Source organism: Dermacentor silvarum, chromosome 1 (assembly GCF_013339745.2).
Source record: "Dermacentor silvarum isolate Dsil-2018 chromosome 1, BIME_Dsil_1.4, whole genome shotgun sequence".
NCBI classification, from domain to species: domain Eukaryota; kingdom Metazoa; phylum Arthropoda; class Arachnida; order Ixodida; family Ixodidae; genus Dermacentor; species Dermacentor silvarum.
Genome location: NC_051154.1, coordinates 42,699,927 through 42,719,716, shown reverse-complemented (window position 1 = coordinate 42,719,716; position 19,790 = coordinate 42,699,927). Strand labels below are relative to the sequence as shown.

Sequence of the window (19,790 nt, the reverse complement as noted above, 5' to 3'; positions counted from 1 at the left end):
TGCATCCAATGCGGACCTAATATGACTGCATATTTACATATGACTTTGCAAGTACATTTTTGTGTGCTTGCCTTAGTGTTTTGTTTTCGTGTTAGCCATGTATCATATCAATTTTGGGCTGCAGTGTCTTTTCCTTTTCTTATGTGTACCACCATACTGGGGCTTTGGCTCTGGGTGAGTGCTTGTGAAAAAAAATGGAATGAACACAATTGATGCTAGGTCGCTGCATGCTACTAAGAAGTTCATTTCATGTTAATAGAATTGCTTTGTTATTGTGCGAGTTATATTAGGATTTGTTCTACCCGAGTAGCATGCTGGAACTGTAACATAAATGTCTATAAAATTCTCTAAAAACTTGAAGGTTTTGCTTGTCTATACCAGCACGAAAGGGCTTAGAAATATAGTTCTTTTACTTCTTGTGTGTACAGTAGCATGTTTATAAAATGGAGAAAGCGGTGCTTTCCTTGCTTTTTCTGATGAGAAGAGTATAAAGTGACTATATTAATTTCATTTTCAGGCATTCTTCACTCCAGAGTTTCTTGAAGCAAACAGGTCAAGTATTGATGGAATCAACAGGCTAAAGGAACTTATTGCCTGTCAGGTAAGATAGGAGCAAGGAATATAAGATTATGAATGTGGTGACTGGTATCCTAGTCACAAATTATGGTGGGGCCATGGAAGTACCACTGTGGAAGCTTTATTGTGGTGTCAACCAAATTATTAGCTAATACTAATGTAGTCCTCTTGCCGGTTGAAATAAAATATTAAAGTGAAAGACATCTGTACTCTTTCGTTGTACATGCTTACCAATGTTCAGACTTGAAAAATTGTTTAATGGACATCTGTAGCATAGCTAGTGACAGATAACATAATAGCAGAAAAAGCTGCACCTCTGTCATCAATGTACATTTAGTTATACAGTGGAATCTCGATGATATGAATTTTACGGGGTCATGAAAAATATTCGTATTAGCCGAAATTCGTATCATCGAAACACAATTAAAACTAGCTAAATTAAAGAGTCGGAGGTGAACTCACTCAGGCACACCTACGTAAAAAGCATTTACAGTATAGGCCACTTATAACGCAACCGTTAATAGTGCAGAACTGGCTACAACGCGGCCTTTTCCAACTCCCGTTTACCCTCCCATAGAACTCCATGTATACGCATACCGCTTACATTGCAGCCGCGTGAGACGAAATACCGGTTATAATGCGGCTTCCGCGGGAAAATCTCGCCGACAAGGGCAGTAGTGAGCACGCTTCGCAACGAGGTGCGCCCACCGATGGGAGAGGAGATCAACGAGGGCGATGCGGAGGAGGAGCATGAGACGTGGAGCAACAGTCCAAGGGCGATAAAATCGCCGCCGCGCTCCGTATGTGCTGAAAGCGCGCGGGGGACGCGCGGCTTCCCGGAGAGCGAACGTACAGCCTAGAGCATGCGTATCTTGCAACCGGGCGCAAAGGTAACTGGCGACGCAATCTCCCACGCGAAAGGAGCAAAGCGGGAAGGCAGTGCGGGAGGGAGGGAAGGAGGGAGGGGGGGGGGGCGACGGCTTCTACTCTGCCAACAAATGCGTGCTTGTACTCTGCGCCTGTACCGGCTTTCGGTGTTGTCGCGTGCACCGTATCTTGAAAGCGATCTCCACATGGCTCTGACCTTTGTATGCGCTGTGCTTACGCCGCTCAGTTTCCGTTGAAGTGATAGACCGCACGAATGTTTGCTCGCTGCGGCGGCCGGCCGCGCTTCCCCACGCCTGTGTGGGGAAAAGCACAAAAGCGCCACCGCTTCAAACGCATCAAACTCTTCGCGCCCAGTCGTGGCCTCCGCGCTGTCCGGCACCACGTCCGCACCTCCGCACCAAAAGAGAAAGGGAGAAAGCGCGTAACTGCGCGCTGTGCTCTTTCGCGGCCGTCGGTGGGACCGCGTTTATTCGTATCAACCGACGTGGGTCAAAAATCGATTGGTAACAACCGTTTTCTAGCACGTTGCAAAGTAATGGGGCTCGGCCGGGACCACAGGAAAATTCGTATCATCCGGAAATTCGTATTAGCCGTGATCGTATCATCGAGATTCCACTGTAGTAGTTTCTTTGTTACTTCAAGCCTCTATCTTCCTGTGAGCTTTTGTTTTTAGTCATGTACCGAAAAAGTAGTTCAAAGTTGGACGTGAACAACCAGTGCTTTGGCCTCAGCATTTTAGCCAACTCATCATGTGCAGTCTTATTCACATAAATGCTGTAATAAGTGCACATTGTGCGAGTTCGTGTTTTGTTGCGCCTGGACTATAGTTTAGCAAATAACATGTGTATTTCCTACAGATACCACTTCTGGAAGCTGGCATTGAAATCCACCGAGACAAGGCCCCAGAAAGCCTCCAGCCATACCATTCACACATGCAAGAAAAGTACTTGAAGCTGAAGGCACACATCGAAGAGAACTATGGCAAAGCAGTAAGTATATTTTTAATGACTCATCTGCTTAGCTGCTAGTAGTACACCAGTTTGCATTAAATACAGTCAAGCCTGTATATAACAGATACCTTCATTACACAAAATGTGTTTGCCATATCAGCAGTTTGTTATATAATTGGACTTTCCCTCAAAACTAGAGGTAAAGAACAGAACAAGGCACAGAATAGCACACCAAAATGATGTGCGCTGCTGTTACGCCGGCAGAAATCAGTGATTAAAGTCTGTGTCAGTTGTGTTGACATGACAATGGCTCTTTCTAAGTTTGGTACGCTGTGGACATGTTCGTGTCGTAAGTCAAGCCCTTTCCATATACAAGATGCTTGAGTGAGGCTATGGTGCGTAAGACAGTCAATGTCGAAACCATTAGATGGTGCAGTTCAAGTTACATGGAGTTTCACATAAGTGGTTGGGACGAGGGAAAAAAAAGCTGCATTAAAAACAGCTTGACTAGCCCCACGTCCCCGGTTCACTATGGCAGCATGGCAGTAAAAGAAAAGTACATTTCAACGTCGGTGTCAAATGAGAAAACACATGATGTCCACAGAAAACATATTTACAAAAAGTGAAATTTAACTATGAACATATTTAACACAGCATGCTTAAAACAGAAGTGTTAGAGAGTGTGCGAACATTTTCATAAGAAATCTTGAATTTATTTAATGTCTTTGGCAAGCAATAACCTAATGTTTGAAAGCGATAGTTTGTGCACGGCGGGTGACACATACCATTGTTCCGAGTGTCTGTTTTGGCGTGAAGAAGGATTTAGTTGCAAGTTAGCTACACTGTGTATATAATTGCGATTTTTCACAATATCAGATCTAAAGGAAAGTATAAGTGTCTTCATATAGCGCATTCAATCTAATTACATTATATTTAACGAATAGTTCTGTAGTGTGTGCATTATATGGTAGGTTTGCAACAGAACATAGGGCCTTTTTTTGTAGGATAACAAGATTATTTATGGATTGCTGTGTTCCGTTAGCCCAAATTAAGTTACAATAACGTAGATGTGATGAGAAGAGTGCCTTAACTATCGAAAGCTTTTGAAGAACTGGCAATATACGCTGACATTTTCTCAGTACGCCCAAGACCTTGCAAAGTTTGTTTTGTAGAAGTTCCGTATGGTGATCTCATTTCGTATATTCGTGAAGCATTACACCTAGAGATTTTGCTGTAGAAGTAAATTAAATTTTGTTATTATTCAACATGAGATTATAAGAATGAGCGGGCTCATAAAGCGGGGATTTAGAGCGAAAAAGAACAGCTTTAGTTTTTGAGCAATTAATTTGTAAAGAATTGTTAAGTGTCCAGCCACATATTTTATCTAATGTCAAGTTAGCTAGATTCACGAGATCATGAATGTTTGTTCCGGAAAAGAAAAGACTAGTATCATCAGCATAGATTATGTATTGGGCTGAAGGGTCAACATTTTAAATATTATTAATAAATATAATTAACAAAAGCGGCCCCAATATGCTGCCTTGGGGAACTCCGTATTTAACAGGTTGCATAGCAGACAGAATTCTGCTTATCGATACACATTGATGTCTGTTAGCTAAGTAGTTTTGAATTAGATTGAGGGCAACACCACGAACTCCATAACACTGCAGCTTTCCTATTAATGTTTCTTGAATAATTTTATCAAATTTATGATTTATAATTTTAACTTATAATTAATAATTTTATAATTTTATGAAGTTAGGGGCTTGCAGGCTTCTTGGCATAAAGGAAAGAAAAAGATTAGGAAAGAGCATCACGTGCACAATTTTAAAGCCTAGCAGTGAAGAAATATAAAGGAAAGCCTCATGGGGGAAACAGGCCCTCACCTCATGATAGGCAAGGGGTAATTTCTAGCTGCCAAGCACGTTGAGAGTATAGGGAGAGTAGAGCGAATAGCAGGTGGCAAGGGCAATCGTGACTAGGGCATCGCTAAAAGTTACTGCGAACCAAACAATGCCTTGTAAGGTATGGAAACCATGGAAGGCCTAATTTTGCGAGTCAACACAGAGGTGGGGTCCTAAGGAAAGGAGGGGTGGTGTCGGAGGAGGTTGGCTTGCTGGGGGCAGCTTTCTGACGGCATGCTCCCTCCAAGTCTTTTTCCCGCCCGCCATGCTTCTTGGTCATTCTCGTCACTGGACTTCTCTATTTCCGGTAGTAGTTGCAGCTCTCCGGCAATTTTTATCACAGATGTTCTCTGAGAAATCTACGCCGTCATCAGCAGCAACAGTCATCCCATGTGTGGCTGTTGTTTAGCAAGGCTTTCATTGATGGCCTGCGTGCACAAGGCTGAGCTGACGTCCAGCATTTTGTCTTCGTAGATGTCTACTGAGCAAGACGAAATATACAAGCTTTGCAAAAGCAGTTTTTCTTCCTACGAGCTTGTCAGCATTCTTGTTCCATCTAGAAGTGAGATCAAGGAGATTGGAAGGTTGATCAATTTCTCAGGCTTCAACGTAGGCTTCAACGAACCCTATTTTTGCACAGATAAACATTCTTAGCACAATTGAAGAGCACTTGAAGAATTGTATACTTAGTGCCGGTGTCAGTTGCTGTTTGCTTCTTTAATGTCGAGGATTATTCCGACATGAGGATCCACGTGTGAGTGAAGAAAAGAAAGGAAACATGCTCTTCACTGGCTGTAATGGCAGCCTGAAAGTGAGTTAGAAACTCTGCAGGTAAACAAAAAAAAAATTGTTCCATGCTGTTCAAGAGTGTCGTCAGTCTAGAAGCACTGTAAAGAAAAAGAAAAGAGAAAGAAAAATGAAGCCATACAGCCTGTGTGATTTCACAATTCAATTGTGTCAGCGGTTGCTCGAGTGAAAATTTAAAAAAGAAAAGAATTAAAGAGAAAAAAAAAAGTGAAGCGCAGCTCTGCACTGATTGGCTGTGTTCATCTGGCATGCACCGTCGAGGTCCCATGCTACCTTCTCGCCAACCCCGGCATTATCAAGATGCCGCCATGCCGCAGTTTATTTCGTTTATTGAAACCGAACTGACCTGGTCACCTGGTCATTAAAATGGTTAACTTCCTCATATCGAATCCAAAAGCACTGAAATTTGGCCAAGTTGGTACATATTCATGTGACGCAGACAGAGGGGTATAGAAATAATGTATTATTTCATTCTCAAAAAAATTTTGTATAATATGATTTAGGATTAACCCCTGCTATAGCAGCCACATTTCAGTGGGGCTAAGTAGAGAAACGTCTGTTTGCCAAGGAACCTGAGAACAAACCTAAAGAGCTTGAATTCTTCGTAGCTTTTTTCTTGCTCCAGTTGTTGTCTTGCGACATACGTGACCTTTTATTCTTCATCTTATGGTTTTTTGTATTACCAACAGCAAAAACAATGGTGTGCAGGTCTAAGCTTGGCAGCACTCTCTGTCCATTCCTGTAATTATTACAGTAAGAATCTGTTAAACTGAATTATTCTAATAAACTGAACAGTTAGGGTACCCTTGTTCAGTTTCTTGTACATTGATGCATTGCACTTCTATTAAACTGGTAGACGCTTGGGCATTTATGCCCACCATGTACCAGAGGTTTTCTGAAGTGCATAAAATTCAATTTCTGTTGAAGAAACACATTGGCAGGCTTTAGATTCAAATGGTATTTATTAGAATCATGTTGCTGAACCGCTTACAAAATTTTTAATCTAAATATTAAACAAATAATAATTAGGCTAATTAATGATTTAGCCTCTTCATTGCTATTATTGTCACCCAAAGTCAATATTGGAGTCCTCCGAATCAGAGTTCGTAAGAAGGTCTTGAATTTCCGTGTCATTAAGAAACCATGTGGGCTTCTTGCGCCCCTCTGCCATGTCTGAAAAGAGACATGAGCTCGCAGGTAGACATGAGCAACACACCCGCTGTGGTTGCTTAGTGGCTATGGTATTGGGCTGCTAAGCACGAGGTCGCGGGATCAAATCCCGTCCACGGCGGCCTCATTTCGATGGGGGCGAAATGCGAAAATACCCGTTTACTTAGATGTAGGTGCACGTTGAAGAACCCCAGGTGGTCGAAATTATTACGGAGTCCCCCTCTACAGCGTGCCTCATAATCAGATTGTGGTTTTGGCACGTAAAACCCCATAATTTAATTTTAGACATGAGCAACATAGACAGATATAAGATGGATAAGCTTTATTGTGCCACCTGTCTGGTACAAATAAAACCTGTTGTGCAATTTCAGTTCAACCAACTCCTATGTAAATAGCACAACCAGAGGGGTTTCATATTTGTGAATTAGGTACTTCAATGGCAAGGAGCAAGTGGAAATTGTCACACAACTTTACTAAGGCATGGCCAGGTGTGTGCACAGGCATCCAGACGAGCTGACTCTGGCGCCCCAGGGCTAAGCTGTTAAGGAACCAGCTGTTCAGTTTTCTGAGGTTCCTTAAAGTTCATTTTGAAGGAAATCTGCTGTTAACCTCTGTGGTGGCAATACTGCAGACACTCTGTGCTAGCCTGGTTTTTGATTGCTAGTTGAAAAACCTGAGCACTTGATTTCTTCCTCAGTCACCTCCTCCAGAGTTGATTGAGCACCCCATCCTCATCAGGCGGTACAAGGTTGTCCCTGCACCTAATCCATCTTCACGGACAGAACGTACTGACAGCTCTGTCTTTGCACCAGATAGGTAAGAAATGCTTCACTGCATAAGGTATTATTCTTGGTCATTAATACAGTTGAACCTTAATATTCGAAAGCAGATATATTGAATTATCTGATATAATGAAGTAAATCTAAAAAAAATGTTTTGCCAATATCAGCGGGTAATGAATACATAGTTATATAACATATATTCGATATAACAGTTATTTCCTTGTTGTACGTGACTTCGTTATAATGAGTTTTGACTGTAGTTGTGTGCATGCTTTTAGAGGCTAGTTGTTTTGTTTGTTGTATTCTGCTCACCCAGTGGCCGCACCGATGGGGGGGGGGGGGTTCGGGGGTTGTAACCCCCCCCCCCCCCCTGAGGCCGAGTTAACCCCCCCTTTTGTTTAACCACCTTTCTTTCCTTGTGCCCTTGAGTACTGCAACTAAGATGTAAGACACGCAATCATCTGCACACTCGCAAACTTGTGCAAGAAGCACATTTTTTGACAATTTCCCATGAAGAAATTGAAATTAGTGCTGTGTAGATAGTATTGGCAAACTAAGGCAAACTGTCAACCCCCCCCCTGGCAGAGAACCTGGGTGCGCTACTGGGCTCACCTCTTCAGGGGACACTCATGACAGCATATTCCAAGGCAGTATGTGGAAGTAGCCTAAACACATGCATTTAATACAATAAATTTTTTAAGTCTTTTGTTATAAACAAATTGTTTCTTGTACTTTATGAGAGTATAAGCCACTTTGAACTGCCAAAGGGTGCATTCAAATGCAGTTCCGCATTTTTGTGGTTTCACAATATGAGGTCTTCTCAGAAAGTTCAGTCTTTAAAAATACAGTTGAATCGTGATGTTACGAAGTAATATTGTTCTGCTTAAAAAATTTATTGAAATTATTATTTTCTCTAAGTGAGACTTTACTGTTTCAATGGTCCGAAGGACTCAACAGCTTCGTAACTTTTAGAACACTTGCGGTCGCTAAAACCCTGTTAGTAATTATTGAGGTATTTTTCAGCGTATTAGACGGAGACAAGAGAGTGGGCACACACAGCACAAGAGAGTGGGCACACACAGCGCTGTGTGTGTCCACTTTCGTGTCCCCGTCTAATATGCTGAAAAATACCTCAATAAGGCAGAACCAACTAGTCCAACAATCAACCTTGTTAGTAAACATTTATGAATCAAATCCTGCAAGAAACCAAGGCGAAAATTTTATTATCAAGGGAGCCAACCCCAACTGCGCATTGCTGGCAGTTCACAGATTCACTTGGGAGCCTGTGGACCACTCTGAAGCTTTTTGCTCTTGCCTTGCAGGTGCAGAGGCAGACTTTCTCTTAGTTTGCTGTAAATCGCCATATCCCTTATAAGCTACCATCAGCCAAGCACACACACATATGCTCTGGCTTGTAAGACTGCTGGCAGAGAATGTGTGTGGCAGGCAGCTGGCATGCCTGCTGTCATAAATATTTTGGCTTCCACTGCTCAAACACAATATTCCAAAGTTTTGCGAGACTCTTGGCAGTGCCAACATGTCAGTGACCAAAACTTACCCCCCATGGTTTCGTGATAGTAATACAATCAAGACGTACTGCTTCACTATTAGGCCTAGTGGTAAAAATACTGAGGAAGCATCTTGCCATGAAAAGTGTGGCTGCTGCATCATTTACAGCAGCTGTATTTGCAATTCGGTAAGCATGGATGGCATCAGAAAAAACCAGGGCATCCGAGTACTCCAAACAATTGAGTGACTCGGAAAACTCACCGGCGTATTCTAGAACGTCCCTCCACTCAGCCCTTCTACCTCTACTCAAGAAAGGGGGTGGTGGTGTTGCCCCTCAACAAAAGTTCATGATCTTCCACAGCAGTTCTTGAGAAGTGTAGGCCTCCATCAGTCAAGGGAGGTTGCTGTGCTCAACTCGGGGCAGTGGAAGAAGAGCTTCGAGTCGATTGTTTGAGAATGGGAGGTCAGTCAGCTACTTTGGGCGTATTTACCAGCATAATTAGCAAAATGACAACAAGCTGGCCTCAGTGTATTGTGGTATCATCATCATCAGCCTATATGTATGTCCATTGCAGGAAGAAGGCCTCTCTCTGTGATCTCCAATTACCCCTGTCTATTGTGGTATAGTTACTTGATTTAATGCACACTCTATTTAACACGCACCTGATTTTCAAGATCAGAGGTCAGACAAATGTCACTTCCTCATTTGGTAGCGTGCAACCTTATTTAAGCTGAGTGAGAATCTGTTCTGGGGAAATCTGCTTGCACAAGCCGTGCACGGCAATGCCAGGTTGCAGGTTTTTGCATGCAAATCAGTGTTGGTCAGTCAAAGTTTTCACACAGGTGCATGGGTTTTCATCTCAGCTTTTAGAACCACAAAAGAGAGAAAGAGAACTGCATAATATTTGGGCTTCAGAACCCACTTCCAATCAGCTTTTCTAAGCAGCACGGAAGTCAAGCCACCAATCCAATTTGATGCAAGGTTTAAAAAATAGTTCGGCAGATTTGAAAATGTTTGTGACAACATCTCAGTAATGTACTGTGCGGAGCTTACCTTCACCGTACAGATTTGAGCACTAGCACTGCAGTTATTGTTTTCAAATTACATGACCTGATATCGTGTGATAATCTTCAGTTTCATAAAAGTCATTTAATCCATGTTTTAGTGTGTGTTTAGTGTCTGTTTTAGTCCAGTTTAGTGTGTGTGTACTCCTTTCAAGTGTCATGTTGGCACTTGCTGCTGCCAAATTTGAACCTCATAATTATAAAGCACCAATAACACTAATCAATCACAATTAAAGCATGTTGCCTACGTTTTAAGACATTTCTGATTAGATCTGCACTGAAAAATCACTTAATAAATGGGAAGTTCGTTAGATTTCCATCTTCCCTTACTTTTTCATGAGTAATTTTTTATGGCACCAGTATTGTGTCATGCAGGTTCTCTCTTCATTGTTTCTCCCAGTTATGCATTACATCAGGCAAATTCCTATAAGTGGTTAAGTGGTGGTGTGTTCCAGGTACAGTGCATGTAAAACGGACAAATATAGTATACCATATCTGACATTTATTTCTGGATTGAGGCATAGTATCCACATTTGTAGGTTCAGTAAAGCAATGGAGAAATTAACTAATTTGTCTCTCCTGTTATTGTCTGTCTTTAATGATGCTGAAGCTGCAATAAATGGATAAAGGTTACATTTAAACGGACAGAATCAGCATCACTGCACACTTGCAGAAGCCCCGCTCAGCTTCGGTTCATTTGTATGCTGAGCGGGTAGCACGCTCTAATGTTAGGCCTGGTATGTGCACTGAATGTTTTTTCTTTTATGAAATACTTAAAAATATGATTTATATACGCCCCTGCCATTTTTACAGCTAGGCTACATGGCTAGATGGACGTTAGCAAGAAAAATTTCAGTGCTAATTTGGCTAATTACTTGAAATGTTCAAATAACTTGTTTGTTTTTTTCTTTATTCACTTTAGTGTGCATGTTGCAATTGCAAAATTGAAGCTGAGAAGTTGTGAAGTTATGTATGCTAGCAGAAATCTCAAGACTAGCACCACTTTTGAGATATCTATCCCCGAAATCTGCTAAAAATATGCATCTGTGTTCCAGTTATGATCGTCTTGAACTGCTAGAGGAATGCTTTTGGGAAACCTAACTGTTTTAAGAACAAGTAGTATCTCGAAAGTGTTGCGAGTCTAAAACTTCCTTCTAAGCAGACATGACGTCACTACTGCTCCGCTTCAATTTTACAACTGCAACATGTGGCCTAAAGGGAATACGGTATGTAAATATTTAATTAACACATTTTAAGTAATTAGCCAAATCATCAGTGAAAGTTTTCTTGCTGTTAACATCTGCCTAGCCACATAGATTAGCTTTGAAAATGACAGGGGCCTGTTCTTGCTTATAAGTGTTTCACGTGAGAAAGGAAGCCTAGTATAAAACTGCCTAATGGGCTTGACATTTGATGGCATAGCTAGAGCACTGCACGGGCCGATTTTTGCAGCCCGGGCCCGGCCCGGGCCCGTTTTTACATTGGGTGGCCCGCCCGAGCCCGATCAAAACTTTTATGGCGAGACCCGGGCCCGGCCCGGGCCCGGAAATAGTCTACGTTACCCGCCCGGCCCGGCCCGCCACCCCCTTACCTTAGGCCCGAGCCAGGCGCGAGCCCGGCTCGAAACCAGCCCGAACCCGGCCCGAGACTGAAAAATACATGTTTTTCAGAGTTGAGAGGCCCGAGAATAACTTGCTGCACGTTACATGCGCACCACCAGAAAGCCCGAGCCCGGCCCGGGCCCGCGTCAAAAAACCCGAGCCCAGCCCGGGCCCGGGTCAAAAAGCACACGCCATGCCCGAGCCCGGCCCGAGCCCGTGAAAAAACTGCTCTACCCGGCCCGGCCCGGGCTTTCGGGTAAGCCCGAGCCTGTGCATCTCTGGTTTGAGCTGACAACAAATAACCACATAAACCAATAAACCTAATTTTTTTATTTTATTTTTTTTTTTTTTTTGTCAGGAAGCAAACAACATGTCCAAAACGTTTTTACCTATTGTAAATTTCAAGAAAGCTTTTGTATAGCACCTGTGCATTTTTGCAGTATGCATTTTTGCAGTATGCATTTTTGCAGTATGCATTTTTGCAGTAACTCTGGTAGCACATTCATGAGATATTCGATTCATGCCTTCAGTTGACGTATGGTCTACTGGTCGATTGGTTCGATAAACCTGTTGCTTTGTCATGCCCATAAGTGTTTGGAGTGCCCATGGTAGAGGGGCCAACTTCCCAGCACTGTCCCTATTCCTCGGCACCTCCACTGCTTCACATTAACTCCGTACTATCTTGCAGCAAAGTTTCAAAGTGCCTAAAATGGAGTCATTTTTTGCTGAAATTAGGGCTTAGGAAGGTTGTGCTTAAATACAATGCCATTAACCTCGCCAGTGCTCATGATAGTGCTCCAGATTACCTTACTGAAGGCCTTAGACGTAGCACACCAAACATTGAATGCAAGAGCAACACTGAAGACACACATACACATGGCGACACAGAACACGCACATGTCCTGTGCTGCTCTCGTGTCCAGTGTTGGGTGCGCTATGCCTAAGGCGTTCAGTATGTCATACCAGCAAGGCCAACGTGCAACCTTAGCCAAATTACCACTCCTTCATAGTCATCTGTGTGACATGGGCATTTCTCTCTCTCTTTAGTCCTCCCTCTTTTTTCTTTTTTTGTTCACTTTACACAATTAATTGTTAATGGTGCAGGTCTTTCAAATGATTATTTTCATGAGCTCATTGAAAGGCTGACAGCTATTGCCTGAACGTGACTTGTTTTTAATGGCGTGTTTGCTAATATATTTTGCATATGATGCTTTTAAAGTGGCTGCGTTGTCTTATTCTCGTTTACTAACTAACAAATTTGATTTTCTTTTTTTTAGCAGTAACAGGAAAACAGCCTCTGTGACCAGGTACTACTTATTTTATCTTATTATTGCTTGCAGCTCTAAAGCTTTTCTCTAATACCCGTGTCACACGGGCACGCTTTGAAGGCCTTCCAGTCGACGGCCTTCGAAACGCCACAACTCTATTGACTCAAAGAAGTTGTCGCGAGTGCTACACGGCGCTCTTGAACGGCCGTTGAGTGGTTCAGGCGTTTCTCACAAAAATTGTGTGGCGCTACGGATCTTTAGTGTTGTTTTCATGTCATCAAAAGTTAAATAATATTAAATCCACTCAAAAGCACAGAAATGTATTTTAATAAATTGTTTATACATTGTTATAAATATATGTTTAGTTTTTAAGTTATTGAGTAGCGAAACTGTGGCAGGACGAACACAAGCACTTCGCTGTTGTCGAGAGTATGCACAGTTGGCACATTTCAAGCGGCAAAAATACTTTATTAAATAATTAATAACACTCGTACATACTATTTTTGAGAGCATTTGGTTTGATTTCTTTCTATTCGTGAGTACGAGCACACTGTGAAGAGAGGGCCTGTTGGCGCTGTTTCCGCTTCCGTTGCTCAAAGGCCATCGGAGTTGTAGGGTGCTCCATTGACTCGATAGACTATTGACTTGGCAGCCTTCGAAACCGCCTGTGTAACAGCTCGAACTTGACCTTTGAGTCGACGGACTATCGGTTGGAAGGCCTTCCAAACGCCCGAGTGACATGGGTATAATAGACTGGTTGGCGCTCTGAGTGTGTTGTTAGGCATTTTATTTCGGTTTACATATACGTATGGATTTCTTATATACGTACATACTATTGGCATCAAAAGTTTGTGAGTCGTGGGATCTGCAAAAAAGCTGAACAATAGACCTCTCCCTGTTTGCAAACTGCATGACATCACTGGAAGTGCCACTGCCATCTGCCACACCTCTGAAGTGGGCGCTGGTTGGCAAAAGACATTCAGCCAGCTGAAGTTCTCTGCGTAACAGTGCTGCTTGTATCTAAATTGCTGCATATTGCTATTTTTTGAAATGACAGCATCTACGAATTGTGTTTAGGAAGTAACCGTCCTCGTTTTACTTGCACAACATTGTGCTATTCCCCAGTGCATGGTTCGTTTAAGTCAGCATATGGTGATTTCATAAGAATGCCTCTTCTGGAGATCAAAAAGCCACAAAAATTTTATTTCTTTTGGAAGTCTACCACAGAAGATGCACATTTTCACGGTGTCAAAACGACACTTCATTTAAATGGCTGGTCTTAGGACAAAAAATTTACATTGCGTTAACATGAAGGTATTCAAGTTGTGTCCCACTTACACTGCAGTGTTAAAAGGTGTACAAGATGAACTTTGTCTGCAGCTATCAACCATACCCGTCATGGTGGCTCAGTGGAACCATACCCAGCAGCAGCGTATTAATTCTGATGTGGGTGGAATACAAAAATTATCATTATCGTGCTTTAAGTGCATGGTAAGAAGCCTCGGATAGTCAAAATTAATCCGGAGCTCTCCTGTACAGCATCCCGCATAAGCTACTGTACGGCTTAGGGATGTTAAACACCATAATTTAATTAACTTTAACTATTAATCACTGTCATGTGAATGCACAAAACGTACATTAATGCATGATTTATTGCACCGTAACTTCGCTGTGACTGATGTCCTCCAACGTGTCTGCTGCCTCTCTTTGCTGCTTTCAACTCATGATCGCAGTTTAAAGTTCCTGCCGTGTAAGTAAGTATAACAATAACGAAAACAAGAAAGTTCACTGTTTTACTTAAAGACCCATGAGCGATTTCCTATTAAACGGTAAAATTTCAGTGGGTCTCTTGTGCATTCCCCATGGAGAAGCGTATAGTACACACAGCTTTGACAATGGTAAAAGCATGCTAGCAGCACATGTACATTCCCTGTGGCGAAGAGTACGCTGTTCCAGCAATGATAAAAACATGCTAAGAGTTCATTTACAGTCATACTTTTCAGCTCATATATTATACTGAAATGAACATTTTTTTCTGGACACTGTGCAGACGGCTCGCAGATCGTCACGTCTCATTCATTTTCATCTATACACAAATGGCAGGCCTTGAAGTTGTGTCAACCTCTGATCACTGTGTATGGCCCTATTGCACACAACGCATGTAAACATTTTCGCAAGTGAGACCCATTGCTAATAAATCGCACAGTAAATCACACACGCACAATGTGGTCCATTTCTTTATACAAAGATGAGGCAATATCGTCGCTGTTTTTCGCCGCACACTTTATCACACCACAACAAACATGTCACATTTTCGCAGAAAAGCCGATGTCGCTGCTCTTCATCGCACAGTCAATCACAGACTAACACGTTGTTCACTTCCAAAAGTAAAAAAAACAGCGTTGTCAATTTTAATGCGGTTTACGTCACACGGATGTTCTCCAGCACACAATACTGTTAACCTGGCTGACAAGATCATTGTGAAAGCTCAGGCAAAAAAAAAATGTTTTTAATAAACGCGTTTATATGCTGTGCACCCGCACCAAGCACTGCATCACTAGGGAGCCTTGACCACTCGACTGCAGCATGCCAACAGCCAGCGACAGCTCTTTTGCCTACCAGGGCCACTGGGCATGTTGAGGTGATGTCACGTTGTGATGTAACCAGCGCTGTATGATGTACCCTGGGAGAGGTCTATTCTGCAGCCTGGAATTTAGATTTGCAGCCTGCTTAAGTATATGCAGCAAACATAGTTTTGCACTTTTTTGTTCTCTGTAGACAAAATGGCAGTTGAACCTCAATGTAACAAACACATATACCAAAGTAAATCTGAAAGGTGTCTCACTGATACTGTATCAGCATGTAACGAATCTATGCTTATAATGAATGTCATGATATAATGAAGGCATTTTTGTGTCTGATGCAGCTTTGTTATAACGAGGTTCAGCTGTATTGAAAACATTGGACTTTTTTAATTTGCACCCCATAAGCTTTAGGTGGTATTTTTAAATTTACATGTTGTTTACAAACTATTTGGGTTACATACGAGGTGATAATTTTTAAGCTTTATGGAATTTTAATAATTGCCTGTGGCGTATAGCATAAATCTTGTCCTTGAGCTTCAGTTCGAAGAGGCAGACATTACTAGCACGTAAAATCAAAACACTTATTCAACTAATGAAAAAATTGACTAATTAACTTCTTAATTAATTGATTTACGGCACATATTGCAATTTACGAATTGTAGCCAGCGAGCTTGCAAGACATATCCACTTGAAATGAATTTCCTGGATGACACCATTTGCGAGATATTTCCAAAAGTGTAGGACAAAATACATGGGCGTTCCTTCAATGCATAAAAGAGCATTTTGTTAAAAAAGTGGAACAGTAAATTTTTATGCCGAGTTTGATGGCACATATCTTGAAACTGGTGTCATTCTGTAAATTCATTCGAAGTGGGTACACCTGACAAGCTCACTGGCTACAATTAGTAAATTGCAATATGTGTCGTAAAGTAATTAACTAATTTAATTAGTGAATTTTGTTAATTAGTTGAATATGTGTTTTGATTTATTGTGCTACTAATGTCCGCCTCTCTGAATAATCCAGCTCAAGGACTAGAATTATATTATCTGCAACGGACGATTTTTAAAAATTATGTAAAACTTAAAAATGATGACCCCGTATACATGTACAAAAGTTTGTGGACGACAGCACCAGCAAAAATTTTTCGTATATTCAAGCGCAGCTCCGCGGCCTGGAATTGGTTTAATACAATGTATTCGTCAAACACGCGTGCGCTCCTAATTTCAGCCAGAATGCCCAGGCTGCGAAACAAAAATTAAATATTGCGGCACCTTTGGTCCCCAAACATTTAATCGCAACTGTACATAGTGCCTATATATTGTGATTCATAATTAGTGATCACTTGGATGTTATTCTAAAAACGAAATTGAAATGGGTATTTCGATGTCTTTTGCATGTACAAAGCTTGCTTTAATCATGAAAACATTAATTATTAGTGGTGAACTATTGCTTTACACCTTATGTGCCCATGCTGGTGCTGAAATATAAACCTCGGAGGAATACCCTCGAATGTAGAAAAGCACTAGCACAATTTTAAAGACAGATTGTGACAAAAGAAGAAGAAAAAAAAATATTGGCTGTAAGCTTCTCACTGTTTAAACAGAGGCATAAACATTGTGTCAGTGCTATTTTATACATTTTCATTTAGGCTGCGTATGCATAATTAGAAGGGTATCAATAAGACCTTAGAGACAATTACTTTATCTGTGCAAGAAAATGCTGACTGGACAGCATTACCACAGTACAAGGGACTGGGCTTTTGTTTTCTTCTTTCCTTTCTTGTTCATGAATATTGTCATCATTTGTGTCATGTTTGTGCCATGAGATCCACAACGTGGCTCTAATTGTTCAGTCTAGTAATACAAGAACTGATCGTGTAGTAATTATTAAAGCTTTAGCTATGATGCATAATGTAGATATTGCAGCAGTGGGAATGTGGGTTATCCACCCACTCTTTTTGTTCATTATTCTAAGGCATCACTTAGCTCAAATCAATCTGTTTTCTGGACCTCGACAGAGGTATTATTTAAGTATCTATTACAAATTTGTTCCTGGCTTTGTGCTTACATAAAGTCATAAGGTGATATCTTGCAACTATGTTGCTTACCTAAGATATGGTATGGTAAACTGTGCTGCATTAATACCTATTATATAGAGTTAAAATTGGTGCAGTGCTATCAGCCTCTGAAGTTTCTTTTCACTTTGTGTGATAAAAAAGACCCTTTGCTTTTGTTCTTTTGTCACAGCATCAGCCCCACTTTTTTCTCTCTCTAAAGTGCTGTATACATGTTCATTGTGGATTCACCTCACGGATGTTATGTTTATTGTGAAACTTCACATTTCAGGCTAGATTTTTTTTTCTTTTCCTGTCTTGTTACCAAGTTGCACATTGTTACATGTCAATCAACAATGCAACTTGCTACTGCTTTTACACTTTACCTACATCTTGCTCTGCCTCAGCCTGCCGAGTGTACCTGGGAAGCCACAAAGCACACAGATGGCCAGGGCACTTGTGCCCTCAGTGTTTGCAAAGCAGAACTCGGTGGTGTCACCACACAAATCACATGGAAAAAAGAGTCGTGACAGCACAGGACTTACCCTGAGGCGCAATTCTGCTGCATCACTGAGCTCCCAGCATGAGGAGAAGTCTCAGTCTCAGTGGTACGACCTGCCACCGACTACTGATAAAGGATCAGAGGCACCCATCATTGAACTGAATGAACAGGTGAGTTTTCTTTCAGAGCACGTTATTAGCAAATTATTGTCTGCTGATTATAAACGTCATTAAAAAATTATTGTGTGTGAGGGGAAAAAAAGAAAAGCAGTATTTCCAACTTTCATGTTAGTTGTCATGACATAATAGTATACATTGGTGTTGTGTTCAGTGATTGACCCCATAATTCCTAGCATGTTTTATGTAGCCGCCATGTTGACAGCTTGAAATGCCTCTAAGATTTGATGGTGGTAAAAATAAAAATGTGGGCAAAGCACAGATGCTTTCATTTATATTTTTGCGATGTTTTTTTTAATTTACATGTAATGTTAATTTGAAATTGAGAATATGCCGCAACATATGTGACATTAAAGGGCATTACAAGCAGGCAGAAGCATTTGTGTACACTCAAATTATCTTTTTTATGCTATAGACTTGACAGATGTTCCAGAGTCTAATTACAAAGACTATTCAGCTCATAATTGAAATTTCAAATATTCAGACATCCCCACTGGTCATGTACAAACACATTCCACACAAAGCTGATGAAAATTGGAAACTTTGCCATATAGATGTGAAACTGCTGTTAATCAGTACCGTGGAAGTGAAAATTTTCATCCACCTGACAAAAGCATGAGGCGACAAAGGAAGCCCATGTAGGTTTCTAAATAAAAAAAAAAAAGTTCGCAGTTGAAGATAACTTCGTCCTGGTTCAGGGATCGAACTTGGAACCAACGCCTTTCGGAGCAGTCGCTCTACCATCTGAGCTAACCAGGAAGCTAGCAGATTGCAGGCAAGGCTGAATTAATCGGCAGCTCAAAGCATAGGGACACTGAATATGGCAAATCAGTTCTACAAAAATTTGCAAGGGGTAGGAAGGTTCATGAAAGGGAAAATTGTCATCCGACAGTTTCTTCTTCTTTCTAGAGGTTTACGTGCCAACACCAGTTCTGATTATGAGGCACGCCGTAGTGGAGGGCTGCGGAATAATTTTGACCACCTGGGGTTCTTTAACGTGCACTACAATGCAAGCACACAGGTGATTTTGCATTTCGCCTCCATCGAAATGCGGCCCGCTGCAACCTCGTGCGCAGCAGCGCAACGCCTTAGCTAATTGAGCCACCATGGCAAGTCCGACAGTAGCACAACAATTTTTCTTTTCGTGAACGTTCCTCCACCTTGTGGATTTCAGCAGAACTGATTTGCCAAATGAATGCCCTGGTGTGATAGATACATGAAAAAAAAAAGTTTTCATGGGATTCTTAGATTTTATGTGGCACCAGAGCATGCACTCATTCTGCTTTTTTTTTTTTTTTTCTTTATGTCAGCTCACTCCTCATCGTCCCTTAAGATCAGAAGCGGAAAAGAGGCACAGCAGACCTTCCAGTGGCCAGTTCAAGCTCCCTCCTTCAACACCACCTTCTCAAGGTGATTGGACATGGAAATAGTCATGTTTAGCATCCAGCATTGCTTGTTGTGCAGTTGCATTTGGTTTTACCTTGCTTATACATAAAGCTGAGACTCTTTTTTTTTATTATTAGGTTCTGCTTTGCAGTCCATTAAAAATCAAAGGGACAGCCAGACAGGTGTTTCAAGGCTCATCACTAGGGCCTGTCTCCATAGAAGGCAGTCCTAGACACTTGACAGCATTTCAATAGTTTGGGAAACTGAATCATTCACTGCTACAGTTTAATCAAACAACAGTTTACACAAAAATGTATAACACATAAGATGTACCCCACTAAGATGTACCAAGTTTCTTTTAAAATACGAAGCATTCTATACTGAAGCTAACTCCATGTTGTGAGTAGCCACCTGAAGAAACCTCCAGTATTTATTTTGTGTTCTTTAACTAATTAGTAATGATTATCTAACAATATAGCGGGAAAGACTTACAGTCAGCATGTCAGTACTATGTCTTTAGAGTACTTCTGAAAACATATATATCAGTGGTTTGGGTGTACCATCTGT

The 19,790-nt window shown here is 41.4% G+C and overlaps 1 protein-coding gene across 3 annotated transcripts in view; it reads left to right on the top strand.

Annotated features, from left to right (window-relative positions):
- LOC119461662 (dedicator of cytokinesis protein 1-like) overlaps window positions 1–19,790 on the top strand; it is an 87,695-nt gene that overhangs the window by 62,654 nt on the left and 5,251 nt on the right. For 2 of the 3 annotated variants that reach the window (XM_037723042.2, XM_037723036.2), the window contains exons 36-41: window positions 518–601; window positions 2,322–2,453; window positions 6,993–7,111; window positions 12,530–12,559; window positions 17,567–17,831; window positions 19,148–19,247. In XM_037723042.2, the coding sequence (XP_037578970.1) occupies window positions 518–601; window positions 2,322–2,453; window positions 6,993–7,111; window positions 12,530–12,559; window positions 17,567–17,831; window positions 19,148–19,247 (730 nt within the window). The remainder of the gene's footprint in view (window positions 1–517; window positions 602–2,321; window positions 2,454–6,992; window positions 7,112–12,529; window positions 12,560–17,566; window positions 17,832–19,147; window positions 19,248–19,790) is intronic. The other variant, XM_037723048.2, reaches the window with a different exon arrangement.